Below are 17460 nucleotides of genomic sequence, written 5' to 3'. Positions count from 1 at the left end.
GACACTGTTGTGTGGCAGTACTAAATTAAATTAGGCATTCTTCTGATTTCATTCTTTTTTTCAACAATGCCCTGTTAGTATTAGTGATGTAGTCAAAGTCTAATTTGTAACAAAGTTTATTTATAATTTATTCAAATATGTTACATTAACAAACTTAACATTGACATAAATATGGTGCTTTGGTAAAGAAAACAAAGACGATGCAAAAAAAAAATGGAATGATCAAATGTACGAATGCAGTGAAACAATTCAGTTAGATTGTGTCATGAGCTAGTCATCACTTAAAACCTTCTAAAGATTCTTAAAACTTGCCTTTTCTTTTTAAAAGGTTTTTAGTTTTTGAAAGGTTGAATATGAGTGCAGAATGTTGACTTGTCTGTCATGTTAAATGTGAGTGAGTGTAAAGTGACTAGAATGTTGATTCAACAGAGTTTAAAATGAGTATATCAGCAGGACAGTTGCTGGAATGAATATATGTTTAAACATATCTACATACTGTTTTATTTTAAAACTATCCTTGTCCATAAAAGTTTTGTTCTTAGCCAGCACTGACTTGGGTATTTGGTCTTATTGAATATTGGCCAGCACTGACTTGGGTATTTGATCTTATTGAATATTGGCCAGCACTGACTTGGGTATTTGATCTTATTGAATATTGGCCAGCACTGACTTGGGTATTTGGTCTTATTGAATATAGGCCAGCACTGACTTGGGTATTTGATCTTACTGAATATTGGCCGGCACTGACTTGGGTATTTGATCTTATTGAATATTGGCCAGCACTGACTTGGGTATTTGGTCTTATTTAATATAGGCCAGCACTGACTTGGGTATTTGATCTTATTGAATATTAGTCAGCACTGACTTGGGTATTTGGTCTTATTGAATATTAGCCAGCACTGACTTGGGTATTTGATCTTATTGAATATTAGCCAGCACTGACTTGGGTATTTGATCTTATTGAATATTGGCCAGCACTGACTTGGGTATTTGGTCTTACTGAATATTGGCCAGCACTGACTTGGGTATTTGGTCTTACTGAATATTGGCCAGCACTGACTTGGGTATTTGGTCTTACTGAATATTAGCCCGCACTGACTTGGGTATTTGATCTTATTGAATATAGGCCAGCACTGACTTGGGTATTTGGTCTTATTGAATATTGGCCAGCACTGACTTGGGTATTTGGTCTTACTGAATATAGGCCAGCACTGACTTGGGTATTTGGTCTTATTGAATATTAGTCAGCACTGACTTGGGTATTTGATCTTATTGAATATTAGCCAGCACTGACTTGGGTATTTGATCTTATTGAATATAGGCCAGCACTGACTTGGGCATTTGATCTTATTGAATATAGGCCAGCACTGACTTGGGTATTTGATCTTATTGAATATTGGCCTGTTTCAATCACCACACTCTGGTAGAATTTCTGATGAAACGAGACAGCCTGTTTATGTGAACTGAGACAGCCTGTTTATGTGAACTGAGACAGCCTGTTTATGTGAACTGAGACAGCCTGTTTATGTGAACTGAGACAGCCTGTTTATGTGAACTGAGACAGCCTGTTCATGTGAACTGAGACAGCCTGTTTATGTGAACTGAGACAGCCTGTTTATGTGATCTCTACTGGCTGACAGCTGTGTCTCATACTTGAGGGCTGAGGTGTCTTGGATCACAAGGTCACACTGGATCCACTCAGTGTCACTCTGAATGCAGGCCCTGTAGTGGTGGAGCAGTGCCACCTCCGCTGGGACCCTGATGACTCTCATGGAGTCCGTGACTGCTCGGCTCAGGTGGTGGATACCCACCTCAAACACATTTTTGGCTTGAATCAAAAGCTTGGAGTGCAAGACAGTAGTTCTCTTCGTTCTGTGAAGGTGTCGGAGGTATTTGATAGGCGAACTCACTTGGCTGTCAAAGTCCCAAGAAAAAAATGCACTCTCAAAACTCAGAGCTGCTACATTGTCATCACTGCCTTTTAGAACTGTTGGCAGTAGATCCTGCCAATTGTACACACTTTTCGGTATCAGCATCTCGTCAATGTCTAAAAATAAGAGCCAATCAAAGTTGGCCATGTTTTGGTAGAGACAGTGCTGGACAGCCAGTATCTGACCATTGTTCCATATGACTTGGTATGACTTTTGTCGAATGTTTGCTGGCAGATCCCAGTGGAGGATCTCAAACAAATGAGTTTTGTCTTTGAGGTAGAAACTGAGTGTATGGATGAAGTCAGTGGGGAGGTCATGGATGTAGAGAAAGACTTTATTGGCACCCAGTATCCAACAAAATTCTAGGAAGTCGATCAAGTTTTGAATGTAAAGATTACTGTGTAACGGTGGCACACATACACCTATAGAAACACCAGGTCTTTGATCTGTCTTGAAAGTGACTTTATTTTTAGGTTTAGGAGGAGTTTTTTGATTCTGTGATCCAAGAATCGGAAGAGTTTGATTTGATCTTAAAACCCCAAGGTTTGAGTTGGTTTTAAAACTCAAGTTTCTGATGTTTCTGTGTAAATTTGAAATATCGGTTGAAGTGGAGGAATCTGGACTTAGTGATGTGACTGCAAACTGTTGGCTGTTGATGAGCGATCCATTCTGGCTGTAGACATTTAGTATCACTGACTTTAAGTCTGGCTTTGTATTGTATGTAACCAGACATGAGTAGATCCATCCTGTGTATGTTTTCCCATGGTTCTCACACATTTCATACCTCTCGGCCCAAGTGTTGAAAGCTTCACCGTCAGCCTTGCATGCCAGCCTTTCGGTGGGGTTATTACCTCTTTGGAGAATGAGAATCCTCAGAAAATAGTTGGGCCGGTATCTGTCATCCAGGTAAACACCGAATGCATGGAGACTGTCTGTCAACGTTGTGAATGGAACGCGCGCCCAGTGACTTTGTGTATGCAGTTCTCTAGGGCCATCGAAGTATTTACCCTCATGATCTGCTAAACTTTCGCTATTTTTTGTAGATCGGCTTCCATTCCCATAGTCCACCTGTCGGGCATTAAGTTCCATATCGTTCACTTGCATGAGATAAATGAAACTGAGACACATTGTGGAAAACAAAAGTAGACTAATGAAGGTCCTGTACAGGCCCATTCTTGTTTTAATGTTGTCGTTTCATAGCTCCTGGCTGAGTCTGAAATACAAAATATATTGTCAATGTAAGTCAAAGTGTAAAGAATTATGAACATAAATGAAACAATTAATAAAATGTTTAACTATTGTTATTGAGCTCGTATCAGACGTAGATCATAATATACAGCACTCAAGTTAAAGACTGTTTCGTCCTGGTTTGTACCGTGTAGGAAATATATTGAGTTCAGGCTATACTTGTTCATTTCATTGGATATTTCGCGGTTTTATTGCACCTTTCTAACCAATTATACCTAAAGCGTTCGGATTTGTCGGTATGATTGGTCGTTTTGTTATTGGTCCAATCAAATGGAAATTCAGTTTGACTACAATTTCATGATGATATTTGAGTATTAGGATTTCTGAATTGGTAAATGGGTTTTTCATGAAGTTGTTTCTAAACCTTTCTTATACCCACGTTGCTTGATTACTATAAGGCAGCCAGAGAATACCAAATTTTCTCAGAGTTTCTGTTTCTACCGAAATAGTCATTGCTGTCTGGTAAAATTTTAGTAGCTATAAAATACAGCCACCACGTGTGGTGATAAAACATTCCACAAGCTCTAGATGGACCGTCCCACACACCTGGTCATTTCTTCCAGCTCGTTAGCACCAATTCTCCCCCCTAATCTAGCCCTCGTGACAAACTGCAGGCCCTGGAGATTGGATCACAACACGGCACATCTGGCTAGTCTCTGTACTTCCTGCAGACGTCTGGATGTGGCGGAAGCGAAATGGGCGGCTGCAAGGTAGAAATAGAATTGTGAACACATTCGCACCTTTTTGGTTGACTTGGAAGGTTTTCAGTTCCTGAACTAGGTTGTGACATCGCAGTAACACAGAACTCAAGGGGACACGTTCTGTGATTGCAGTCCTGGTGGAGCGACTTTTTCATGTACTCTCATGACCCAAAATGAACCCTTTGATCGAAGTTGATGACCTTAATTTGAACTCAAGGTTACAATATGTTCCAACTTCCTGTCCTTTTTCATTATGTTTCGTCTAAAACAAAAACAAACAAAAAAGTTTGAATGGGGCAACAAGTTTATCTATTGTTAACTCCTTGGCTAATTGCCATTTGAAGATTGGAAGATGTTTGTGCTATTTATTTATGTTAAATGAAAAGCGCTTGGTTCACAATTCACGTACCACAGCAGTAGTTTGGTATAGTTCGGCTCTTCCACTTTTTTCTGCAGTAAGTACTTCCAGATACATTAGTTAGAATCCATACAAGTCTTGGGACCATCATTGTTTCTTACTGGGGCTCCTAATCAGTCCACAAAACACAAAACCCATTGCGTCTTTTCGCCACTGGGACCTCTAAAATCAATTTACAAGGGAGATGAATTAACCTGAACATATTCATATGACATATTCATCTTGTTAATGAACTAGGTTTGAACAAGTACAAATTGCTTGCCGACACGTTCCCTGTGATTACCTCCTCCTCCCCACCAGCTCACCTGGTCAAGTCAAGAAGCAGATTTTGTTTTTCTAATTCTGGTTGAAATGATTGCCTCTGGATGTTGTTGTTGTTGTTTTATAATTTAGTTTTTTTAATGCATTTATCTTGCTACCCTTTTTTTGTTTCGTCTCTCAGTCTAGGTTTTTATGATATGTTTTTTAAACCAGTGAACCCCGTCTATGTTTCTTCAACTTCCAAAAACAGTAGACTAGACGTGTATTGGAAGTAGCTAGTGACAGTTTGGTGGTATTTCTTCATTAAGATAACTTCAAGATTCTAAAGTCTTAATCCCACAGTACATCAACTGAAAACTGACTCGAGCTGAAAGCACGAACAAATGCACCGCCAGGTCTTCGGAAAATCTGAAAACGTCTGACCTATACATAACACACTGACCTGTTCCTTAGACTAGCTCTTGACTTTAACCCATTGCTGTTCCTTAGACTAGCTCTTGACTTTAACCCATTGCTGTTCCTTAGACTAGCTTAACCCATTGCTGTTCCTTAGACGAGCTCTTGACTTTAGCCCAATTCTGTTCCTTAGAGATCTATTGATGCCCAAACAACGGCCCTCGTGCCAAATCGGCCCTAGGTGTGGTGCGCAGCCAAATCGGCCCAAGATGCGTTGCGCGGGCCATATCGGTCCGTGGTGCTATCCGGCCCCACGAAAACTTATGAGCAGTGCTAGCAGTGTGTTTGTAGCAGCTCGTTTGAAGCAGCTTGTTTGAAGCAGCTGAGGTTCCTCCTTATTGGACTCGGCAGGCCATTTGGTTGTGGTGCGACCTGCAACATTTGTCTCCAAAATGTATATGTCCTCCAAAGCCGAAGAAAACTTTACTCCAAGTCTAACTCTGTATTCACTTATTAGGCTAACCCTAACCTAAATCTCAGAGCACATCCCGAGTTCCAAGAATAGCAGTGACGTCCATCAGTTTGCAGTGATCAGCCCACTGGAAGTAGTCCAGCACACCTCTCTGATAGAAGTTGTATAACCCTCCGCCCACTTTGACCTTTTCACGCTATTAGCACACACAAATCAAAGCTGAAATGAGCTAACGGCTTGACACTGGGCTTAGTTGGGACAATGTCAGTGCTAGGCGTGGCACCCGTCACAATAGCCAATACACACTATTGTTGAACGTGTTTGGTGATCTTTCGTCCATTATGCCGGTTAATGTTCTGTGTTGCCATGATCAATACTTAGAAATGAGTCATTGTTGATTTAGCTGATCCAAAGAAATGTAGAGGATCAGAGAATAGAAGCGCCCCAAAGGTGTTTGTAGCCGAACGAAACTGCACCAACTTAAAAGAAATATTGATAAGTGTATATATGTGCTACATTAATATACACACACACACACACACAAAACATGAACAAAAACACCTACACTTGCCTTGTATTTTATGTAAAAAATGTACCATTGGGCTGAGATCGTTCTAGAATACTCCGAATTTTTTTATTTTTTTTGGTTATATGTATTTGAGAGTGTCGGCAGGGGAGATAACAGGCTCTCTCGGCTTCTCTGCTGTTATCGGTGATGGTTCCTGGTAAAGTAGTTTGTTTTTACGGTTGATGTGATAGAAAAGTGAGAAGGGGGAGGGGAAGAGGTGGGGATGAATATATTGGACAGGTGGGCACCACAGTCTTAGCTCCGACCCATTTCTTTCTATTGCCTTAGTGAAAGATTTAGTGGCCCCCTTTTTATGCCATCCAATCGTCTGCAGTGCTTAGTGTTTTTAGTTGGAATGGTAGGCTAATGAAAAACAACTACTGAACAAAAGTTTGTTTCGTCTGTGTGTGTTTTGTTTTACCTGATTTTCAATTTGAGTTTTAAAACGAGAAAAAAAGGCAAACAAGAAGCACAAATAATGGTGCAAAAACTAAGAAACAGCTGACGAGTTGTCTGACATCAAATGTAGATACGGGGAAGAGGTTCAACTCTTGAAATGTTTATGTTTCTGAACTATAGGACCTCCCCGGCTTGTTTCTTTATAAGTTTCAATCTGAACCTCCCTTGTGTGCCTGCATGTACATTTCAAAGTGAAGAATACATTTGACCTGTATCATACATAGCCCCCCCCCCTTTTTTTTTATCGATGATAGAAGTAAGAGTGGAAACATAATGAATCTCATCATGAGGACAACTCCATTGTTGTGTCTAGACTTTGAGTAGTGGTTCTTGTACTAGACATTACTCTCCTGTATGCATTTAGAAACGTTATGTTAGAGTTTGAAATCCACACCCCCAGTGTCTCAAGTCGTGGTGCCCACTCATCGTTGTACCCCCCCCCCCAACCTTTGTATGTGTGTCACCTGACAAACTCTCTGTTATCTCTATCTCTAGTCCATAGATGTTGTTGACTAGCGAAATGATTTCGAAACATCACCATCCGAATGTGATATTTCCAAACTCAAACATCACCATTCGAATGTGATATTTCCAAACTCAAACATGTGTCACGAGTCGAGTCTGTGACCTATTTCGACCAGTTTCTAGAAGCAAGTTCAAACCAGTGCAAGTGTCCAGCGTAAACAAGTTAATTTTAGGTATCCAATCAAAGAAAGGGGTTAAGGAAAAAATAGCACACGTCAGCTTCTAGAAGGTCAAAGTTACTAAAATAATTATCTGAGAAGGTTCCATGATTCTGGAACGTACGATCAAAGAAAGTATAAATAAGGGGAAAGTGAGTTAGACGGGGTCCTCGCATAGTAGTAGTTCTTGAAGAGCGATGGTCCTCGCTCGGTCCTCGCATAGTAGTAGTTCTTGTAGAGCGATGGTCCTCGCTCAGTTCTTGATTAGTAATAAGTCCATTAAGTAAAGTTTTAGTAGTTGAAGTTGAAGTTATACTAAGTGAAGATTTATGTATCTTTAAGTTTTATTTATGAAGTGTCAAGTTGTTATTGAATTAAGAAGTTAATTTGATGTGAAAGTTGAAGAAGTTATTAAAGAAGTTTGAAGAAAATACAGAGAGATGTTTCTTTCTTCATTTCATTGAATTGTCAAGTTTGATCATATAATCCCCGGCAAGTGTAATCGTCACACATGACCATCCGAATGTGATATTTCCAAACTCAAACATCACCATCCGAATGTGATATTTCCAAACTCAAACATCACCATTCGAATGTGATATTTCCAAACTCAAACATCACCATTCGAATGTGATATTTCCAAACTCAAACATCACCATTCGAATGTGATATTTCCAAACTCAAACATCACCATCCGAATGTGATATTTCCAAACTCAAACATCACCATCCGAATGTGATATTTCCAAACTCAAACATCACCATTCGAATGTGATATTTCCAAACTCAAACATCACCATCCGAATGTGATATTTCCAAACTCAAACATCACCATCCGAATGTGATATTTCCAAACTCAAACATCACCATCCGAATGTGATATTTCCAAACTCAAACATCACCATTCGAATGTGATATTTCCAAACTCAAACATCACCATTCGAATGTGATATTTCCAAACTCAAACATCACCATCCGAATGTGATATTTCCAAACTCAAACATCACCATCCGAATGTGATATTTCCAAACTCAAACATCACCATCCGAATGTGATATTTCCAAACTCAAACATCACCATCCGAATGTGAAATTTCCAAACTCCAAACATCACCATCCGAATGTGATATTTCCAATCTCAAAAAACTCATACTCAAAAACTCAACTCCAATCTTAAACATCACCATCCGAATGTGATAACTGTTAATCTTGGAGGGAGAAGTGGAGCTGTATAGATCCTGACTATAGAAATGGATTGAAGAACTTCGAGAAAGGCCTACTCCTCCCCTCCCTCGGTGTTTCTTAGATGTAGGCTACTTGATTCGAGTGAGTCAGTCCAGTCACCGAGTGCATCTTTCTACCTGCAGATAAAAACATCTGTGTTCTTGTCAATCTGAACGCTGGCTCCCCCCCCCCCCCCATTTTGTATTTGGATGGGGCACACGTGACACTTGATACTCTATTGGCTTGCTGCTTCTTTGTAGCGTGAAGTTTTGTTTTTTAATGTAAGTCTTAAAATTAAAAAAAAATCACTTCAACAGCAAAGCTCCTAGAATCTAGATGATAAAGCATCGACCTGCTCTGACAAGAGTCTGCTTGCCTGCTTGTTTTTCTATTCTGTATCTATAAGCTGGCCTTAACACTCAAATAAGAATGTTGCGGGTCGTTTAGAAATGAAACCTATTTTTAGACGTAAACTAAGTTTATCTATCGTTCTGAAAATGCAGTAGAATTGAATCAACTATAAGTTTAGGTTACGTGCGCATTGAAAGAGGAAAATAGAAAATAGATTGGAAAATGGAGTCATGTAAACGAGATTATTTCAGACATTATTATTTGTTGAACCAAGATTAAAGGTCTCATAATCTACTATTGTTGGGTCTGTTTGTTGTATGATTAAGAGCCTGGTAACAGACAAAACAGTTCTCATTATTTGATATGAATGTGTTCCATGAACTATATAACTCTTTGAGAGATGCCTTCATCATTGTAATAAGTCGATCACCCAACAGTTTATTTGTAAAATTTCAAATGGGAGAAATATTGGAGATAAAAGGTCATTAGGTCATTCGCATTGCTTAAAGAAAGGCTGCGAAATGCGACAATTCTTTCAATCAACACAACAAAAATTTATACAAACTTGTTTGAACGCTAGTAGACTAATGTTTCTAGACAAGGTCACAGCACAACAGAACAAATCCTAAACCTCAGAATACTCTGCACCTTCAACACCAACAGAATCTCCAAAGTTTGGCATGGTGCATTCTGGGCGACAATGGGGAAGTAGAGTCTACAACATAAATGAAAACATAACAAAAGTCATCTTGAAACTTTACAAGCAGGCCACTAGTGCGATGTACCTGAACAATAACATTGGGGACTGGTTTAAAATCACGAAGTGAGACAAGGCTGCCTTCTTTCACCCTTTTCAATATCTTCCTTGCAAGGATAATGGAAGATTCTCTGGAGGGCTATGAAGGTTCTGTAAGTATTGGAGGAAGAAGAAAAAATACAAAACTTGCGCTTTATGAATGACATAAAAGGTATGCTAGGGATAGAAGACATGGACAGGACTTCCACGGCATAGGGTTAGCTAATCAACAAAAACAACACAAATAATGAACGGGGCTTTAAAAGGTACTTCAGGTATTGGAGGCCAAAAGTTGTCAAGTGACAGTAGTTTTAAATACTTCGGCGTTATCGTTTCAGAGGAAGGAACCAAACCTGAACTACTGACCAGAACTGCACAGTTCACAGCAGAACTCAAAACTATCTGGAAAGACAAAGGCACAGTCCTCGACTATAAAATCCGACTGATGCGCTCTTTGGTCAAGGACACATTCTTATAGGTTTGCAAATCTTGGAAGACCTAGCAATAGAATTGAGATACAGAAGATCCTAGGTTACGCATACAAAGACCGCATCACAGAGATTAGAAACAGGATTACAACTGCAATTGGCCCAACTGCTACCCAAGGCAAAAGACAGAGGAATGGAGAAAGACGGTTAATAGATCATGTGTGGTGTTCCAACGGTTCAACAGACTAAGGCAGGGGCGGACTGGCTATATGGGCAAACGGGCAAATGCCCGGTGGGCCGGTACCCGATAGGTCCGTTAGGGCCACCGAAAGGGCCGCATGGATGCCACTAGGTATTAAATTGTTAAAGGTTTTATAATGTTCTCTTACAAAAAGGGCCCTCTGAGAATCGAGTTTGAAAGAAATCTCTCTACAGTGTAATACTAATTGAATCTAACAAAATGTCCGAACTAATGTTATAGCATGAAATAGCCTACATCTGTAGACAGGGCTACCAGTAGGAGTCATCCTACACACTGAGTTAGTAAAAAACAGCTCAGGGCCTGATTGTAATAAATGCCCAGTCCGAATTGGACACCCAGTCCGCCACTGGACTAAAGGATTGGTGAAGGTAATGTTTCTAGAACTTTTGTTTTTCTGTTAGACGCACTAATTGAAGTCAATTGATAGGCAGAGGAAGTTATCGTTCGTATTTTATTGGTCCAGAAATTCAAGTTTTTTTTTCTTTTTTTTTTTTTTTAATTCCCAAAACTGACCTGGTCTATTCTATCCATAGCAAGGTCTGAAATGGGAACATAAAAATAGTTTGATACTTCAATCTCAAATAATTCCTCCCACATTATAAATATGTATACAGTCTGAGCCCGAAACTCGATCTATGTCCAGACTCTCTTTGCATTGCGTCAATCACCAGAATCATTTCCAATTTAAAATTTAGATAAGTTTCAAAACATCTTCAACACATGATGGATACAACTTGCATTTACGTTTGTTTATCTTAGCTCAATACATTGAATTTACAGACCGACTTAATTAAAGAGGAACTGCTTACCTGTTCTTCACCTTGACCATGAGCTGACCATCAGACCACAAGACACGTCATCAAACTGTTCATCTTGTCCCTGAGATGTATCCCACACCTTTCAGAAGAGACAAACAAAAACTGAAATTCGGAAAGTTTTTTTATTTTTTTTTTTGAGGTTTTTATTTTGAGCTAGTCTGTGCCGATCTGCCGGTGTGTGCGTCACGTGACCTGAGGGCTATCAAATTGAATCAATGTGTATTAAAATGTACTCACGACGCCAGAGTTAATCTACCTGAGGCCTGGCGCTTCCTGAGCGACGCCGCACACCGGGTTTCTACGAACACCATCCCACCCCCCCCCCGCCTTCTTTTCCCCCACTCTTCATCCGTCGTTGTCTCGACCTGGCTTGTGATAGGTGAGGTGGGGTGGGTTGCAAGATGCCAGATATGTATAAAGGGGATAAATTATGGAAACATTTGGTCCGTTGGAGGAAAGGGAGGAAGAGTCCAAACAAGAGATGCATTAGGAGGATGTGATGCTGAGGTTGTCAGATGCAAGGGTTGATGGAATAAGAGGCAAAGAGAGGAGGTGATAGAACCTGCAGGAGTGTACCAACGTGTTGTCTTTTAATAGAGGCTTTACCATGGAAAATGAGGTTTTAAATTCTTTCTTTATATTCTGATAACCAAATATTGGTTGCTACTGAATGATGGTATTCCCGTTCTGCTTGTTACTGTTACATTGAATGATGGTATTCCCATTCTGCTTGTTACTGTTACATTGAATGATGGTATTCCTCGTTCTGCTTGTTACTGTTACATTGAATGATGGTATTCCCTTTCTGCTTGTTACTGTTACATTGAATGAAAGTATTCCATTTCTGCTTGTTACTGTTACATTGAATGAAAGTATTCCCTTTCTGCTTGTTGCTGTTACATTGAATGAAAGTATTCCCGTTCTGCTTGTTACTGTTACATTGAATGAAAGTATTCCCGTTCTGCTTGTTACTGTTACATTGAATGAAAGTATTCCCGTTCTGCTTGTTACTGTTACATTGAATGAAAGTATTCCCGTTCTGCTTGTTACTGTTACATTGAATGAAAGTATTCCCGTTCTGCTTGTTACTGTTACATTGAATGAAAGTATTCCCGTTCTGCTTGTTACTGTTACATTGCATGAAAGTATTCCCGTTCTGCTTGTTACTGTTACATTGAATGATGGTATTCCGGTTCTGCTTGTTACTGTTACATTGAATGATGGTACTCGCGCTCTGCTTTTTACTGTTACATTGAATGATGGTATTCCTCGTTCTGCTTGTTACTGTTACATTGAATGATGGTATTCCGGTTCTACTTGTTACTGTTACATTGAATGATGGTATTCCCGTTCTGCTTGTTACTGGTACATTGAATGAGGGTATTCCGGTTCTGCTTGTTACTGTTACATTGAATGATGGTACCCCCGTTCTGCTTGTTACTGTTACATTGAATGATGGTACTCCCGTTCTGCTTGTTACTGTTACATTGAATGATGGTACTCGCGCTCTGCTTTTTACTGTTACATTGAATGATGGTACTCCCGTTCTGCTTGTTACTGTTACATTGAATGATGGTACTCCCGTTCTGCTTTTTACTGTTACATTGAATGATGGTATTCCCTTTTTTTTTGTTCACAATACATGAATGCTAGAAATGACTTTTGTTTGTTGTTATTGTTTATGAAGAAATGTTCCTTTTTTCAGTTCTATGATCAACGTGTGAGTTCATACATTGTCTCTGGGCCGACATGTTTAAACGTTGACCACCTCAATCTCAACAACAACAAAATAGATTTATAATGTATTGTGTAATAATTCCACTCGTAGAGTAGTTCAATGTCAGATCAAACCAAATGTCACTGAAACCTTGCCGGAGATAGTAAGGTTTTACATTTTCTGTCTGAACTTGATGAGAAAACATTCAAACAGATAATGACCAAAGACGTGAAAACTTGTCGTTATTTGAGCTGTGGAAGGGGAGAGTATGTGATAGCGTTTTGTCTGACCAGTAATGTTATTGTAATGTAACCCAGTGAACTCTCTGTTAATGGCATGGCGAGCTGAATGAGCTGATGAAAGGGGGGCACAAATGGTAAGAGCTAGTTGACAGTAGGTGTGTGGGGAGAGCTAGGGTTTAAATATGTAATGGGTCGTTTGGAAAAATAATGTGAAAGATTGGGGGGGGGGGGCTATCTGTCTGTCTATTTATCTTTTTGTCAGACCTAACTATCTGTCGTTCTATCTGTCTATCTACGGCTCTAAACTTCTATTTCTCTCTAACCTGTCCGTCCTCTGCCAAATAGTCCCCCTTTGAATTACCTTGTTCATGCAGCAGTTGTTTGTATTTAAAAAAAAAAATGGTTTCTTGGTATACTTTTAAAAAAAAAATATGTCTGATGAACTGATTAGGACAGAAAAGGAAGACACTGACAGATAGGATAGGATATTTTTAGACATTTTTATTTATAGCCCTTTGAAAACTTGTATTAAAAAAATAGAATCTATTACAACACAGTACAGCGTGGTTTTCACTATAGCCACACAACATAGATCTATATGTTCACATTTGAACAAAAAACTAGATATATCTATGTACAAGTCTTACCTAATTGACACTATAGAGAGTAGTCCTGCAAGTGCGTATCTGACAAGGAACCACGCCCGTCTCTCTCTCTCTACTCTACGTTTTTGTTACTTGGCTGTTGTCTTTCCCCTTTCACTACCCTCGCGGCATGACACCCGACACTCTCGGACTTCCGAAAGGATCAAACTGACATGTACAGATGTCAGGACTTTTGGAGGTGAAAGATGGAGCAGAGTTAAGTGGTTCTCACTCATGTGCTTCGGCTACGTGGGCTCCCCCCTCCTCCCCTCTCTATTTATTTCACAGCCCCTCATGAGAGGAAATCATAAGATGTTTTTACCACACTCATTTTTTTCCCTTCTTACTTAAAAGTGTGTGTGTTGTTGTTTTAACGGAAGTAGATCTAGGTGTTTTGTTTGAAGATTCTCTTTGTTATACCACTGGAGATACTAATCCGCTTTCAAAGTTATCGTTAAGAGGAATTGAAGAAAGTATAACAGGCTTAACAATCACACGTAATATTACAACGCAAAATAAAGGCTCTCTGTTTCTCGGCACCAAGCGGTTTCTAGAATTTACTGTAGAAACAAACTTCCAGTAATCGAGTATATTTTACGTTCGTCTGCTTTTAATAAATGTAAACATTCCGACTATCTGAGGAGACAACAAAAAAAGTGCGTCCGTTGTTTTTACAGCACACGAGGAAAGAAATAGCGTGCTACTCTCTGAAGAGTTCAGTTTAGAAATGTGCGCTATTAGCTGATAGACTTTGCGCGCCAAGTGAACTCATTCTGAAACAAAGAAATGCAGGAATCGAAAATTAAATCCTAAACAGTAGCACTTTCTTATTAGACTTGTCAGTCCTCATACTGAGCATCAGATGACCAAGTTGACTAGTTGACTGATTATTCGTCGCATCCTTTTGTAATATTTGTTTACATTTGTGTGTGTGTGTCGGTATTGTAGCCGTTGGGAAAGAGAATATTTGAGTGTATTATACTGTCTGGAAACAATAATGAATGTGCCCTAGACAATTAAAACCAAGGCATTGTCTCTTCAACCACATGAAGGGAGGGATAATGTCTTGGGTCTACTGACACAGAAAATACTGTATACAATATTGACTAGAGAACTCAAGTTTATGTGTGCCCTTTAAGAAACATACAATGAGTGGCTTGGGCTTATACGATAATTCTCCTCTTCTTACTTATTGCTATTAGAGCATGAAAGGGGCTGCCTGAATCAACCAGGACAACCAAGGACTTAGAAGATTTAAGTAATTAACATGCATGACTAGATTGATACATATGTATATTTGCTTTTAAAGAAACGTCTGTAATTTATAAGATAAGATAATTCAACACTGACTGGTCTGGTTTAACTTTAATTCAACCCTGAATGATCTGGGTTTAATTCAACTTTAAAAACCACAACCAGTAATGTTTATATATACTGAAACATTCTGTTTGCTTACTAAGAGTTATTTCATAAAGACATTTGCTTTGTGAGTAGGAAAAAAAAATTTCAGTTGACAAGCCAAACAGTAAATAGCAAAGAGTGAAGATTTAGGGGCATTGAAACTGAAAAGAGATATATCCTTATGCTTAAAAACACCTGACCCCAATTAGAAAATGTCAGATTTCTACTTTTAACAGGAAATAAAAGAAACACTCTGACAGTACAAAGATTTAAAAAAAAAAATTAACTTAAAAACATGTGAAATGTTTGTATTTCAACATGGACCACTTTTCTCTAAGCTGTAGTTTGAGATTCCTCACTGCATTCCAATGAAATGTATATCATCTAACTAAAGAGGAAACATTTTTATGACTGACAGTAGAGTCACTAAACTGAAGAAAACAAAAAGTTGTGACTAACTGGCCTTTTGATCAAAGTAGTTTGCACATAGCTCTCTCTCATATTCTCTTCTCTTGGTACTGTGTACTATCTTGGTGACCACATTCCATCTTTCTCTTATTAGAGCTTGGTGACCACATTCCATCTTTCTCTTATTAGATCTTGGTGACCACATTCCATCTTTCTCTTATTAGATCTTGGTGACCACTTTCCATCTTTCTCTTATTAGATCTTGGTGACCACATTCCATCTTTCTCTTATTAGATCTTGGTGACCACTTTCCATCTTTCTCTTATTAGATCTTGGTGACCACATTCCATCTTTCTCTTATTAGATCCCCTTTCCTCTGTCTATTTCTCTTCAACTATTTCTCTTCAGGCTAAATTGAAAAAAAAAACTCATTCCTTGAATGTAACTTAAGCTACTTATCAATATTTACTCGTGGACCTCCGTTTCAACAGGAGTGAGTAAGGTCAATGGGTCATGCCGGGTAGAACTAATAGAACTGGATACTCTGAACTCGAACATGTTATTGTTGAAAGAAAAAAAAGATAACCAGAGACTTGGTAAATGTTTAGCTGCTAGATCCTCACATTGTAGTCTCCAAGTGAAACAGATAACAAGAGAACAAGTAGTTTTGTAGTATTGCCCACCCTACTGTAGATTTTGTGTTGCCTTTAAACAGGCTAATCATTTAGTTTCTTAAGTTGTGGACAAGTTTGTGAATAAAACAACAGACTTTATGTAGATCCTAAGGCAATTAATTCAACTTTAAACTCCCTATAAATGGATAAACTATTTTTATACTTTTGTAAAAAAAAAAAATCTTTTTCTGTTCTGACTATTGTTTAACCTTGAATATACACACCCTTTACTCAAACCTGGTTGTGTTGTATGCACTTTGGATTTTTGTGCAAGGTTTGAACACTGCCCTCTTCTTTCCCCTGCTTTACTGCAGTAGATTAGGACTGATGAAGTATCTGAATATAAAAATAAACAAATTACTTCTCAAATAGCTGTGTTCTTAGACTTTGTTTTCACATGTTGTGTACAATTAAAGAAAGCAAAATGTGCATTGTTGTGAAGTCATGTGTTATGCTGAGGTTTCACTATATTCTAGTTTCTTTGGCAAACAATGTTCATAGATTGAGTTCCACATCAAGCCCTCCTACTATCACTGCTCAACTTGCTCCTGACAGTGACATCAATCAGGGAGACCTGTTGTGTTACCTTGAATCTATTAGTGATGGGAACTAAACTAATTTTTTTTAGTTAAACTAAAACTAAGTTTGAACTAAAAAAAAGTAATTAAACTTTTAGTTAATCACAAATTGAAAAAATTAGTTAAACTAAACTAAGAAACTTTAGTTAAACTTTTACTAACTATTTTGACCTTTTTTAAGGACGAAACAGCCAAACATGAAAAATATAAAGCACAACCAATCTCTTTAGCAAAATGTAATAAACATTTATTTGTGCACATGAAACAAGATTTAAACGTCTTTATGAGATATATTTTTTGTAGATCTTAATAGAATCACTAGAATGATACTATTATAGAAAGAAATTAGAAGTAGGCCTAATTGTCCAAGTTCTAATATTCTAAGTTACCTTTAGAAGTAATGATAAAACTGGATGTTGACTCTCTAACTAACTCTAGATTCTAGAATATTCTGGATCTAATATCTTCTACTAACGAAATGATCAGAAATATAATCTGGATATAGAATTAGATCTATCTACTAGACCTAGATCAAATAATTAATATTTTAATCTAAAAATAATCTAAGAAATACTAGTTACTACTACTACTACTACTAGATGTAGATCTAAAATCTAAAGTCTAGTATATATCTTAATAACCAGATATGGGTATTTAGATCTATATACTCTAGTAGATAATACTAGATCTAGATCTACTAATAGCTCTAGATAGTAGATATAAGTATAATTATAATAGAAGTAGATGTAGATCTAGTGTAGATTTAGTTAATTTAGTATTAG

At 38.2% G+C, this 17460-nt stretch overlaps 2 protein-coding genes across 3 annotated transcripts in view; one reads left to right on the top strand and one right to left on the bottom strand.

Moving 5' to 3' along the window:
- LOC106055804 (propionyl-CoA carboxylase beta chain, mitochondrial-like) overlaps positions 1 to 17460 on the top strand; it is a 34309-nt gene that overhangs the window by 7269 nt on the left and 9580 nt on the right. The window lies entirely within an intron of this gene.
- Positions 763 to 13759, bottom strand: LOC106055805 (beta-1,4-galactosyltransferase galt-1-like). 2 transcript variants are annotated; one of them, XM_013212259.2, is made up of 3 exons: positions 13621 to 13759; positions 11006 to 11093; positions 763 to 3144 (listed from the first exon to the last, which is right to left on the bottom strand). In XM_013212259.2, the coding sequence occupies exon 3, from the start codon at positions 3102 to 3104 to the stop codon at positions 1593 to 1595; it is 1512 nt and encodes a 503-aa protein (XP_013067713.2). In that variant the 5' UTR covers positions 3105 to 3144; positions 11006 to 11093; positions 13621 to 13759; the 3' UTR covers positions 763 to 1592. The 2 variants fall into 2 exon arrangements, with proteins under 2 accessions (XP_013067713.2, XP_055868947.1); XM_056012972.1 differs by lacking the exon at positions 13621 to 13759 and having other exon boundaries at positions 11006 to 11309.

This window comes from Biomphalaria glabrata, chromosome 15 (genome assembly GCF_947242115.1).
Source record: "Biomphalaria glabrata chromosome 15, xgBioGlab47.1, whole genome shotgun sequence".
Classification (NCBI taxonomy): domain Eukaryota; kingdom Metazoa; phylum Mollusca; class Gastropoda; family Planorbidae; genus Biomphalaria; species Biomphalaria glabrata.
The sequence above is the reverse complement of the archived record's forward strand: the minus strand, read 5'-3'. Positions and strand labels throughout refer to the sequence as shown.

Excerpts from the sequence above, each read along its gene's own strand:
- LOC106055805 (XM_013212259.2), bottom strand. The coding sequence starts at position 3,104 with ATGGGCCTGTACAGGACCTTCATTAGTCTACTTTTGTTTTCCACAATG.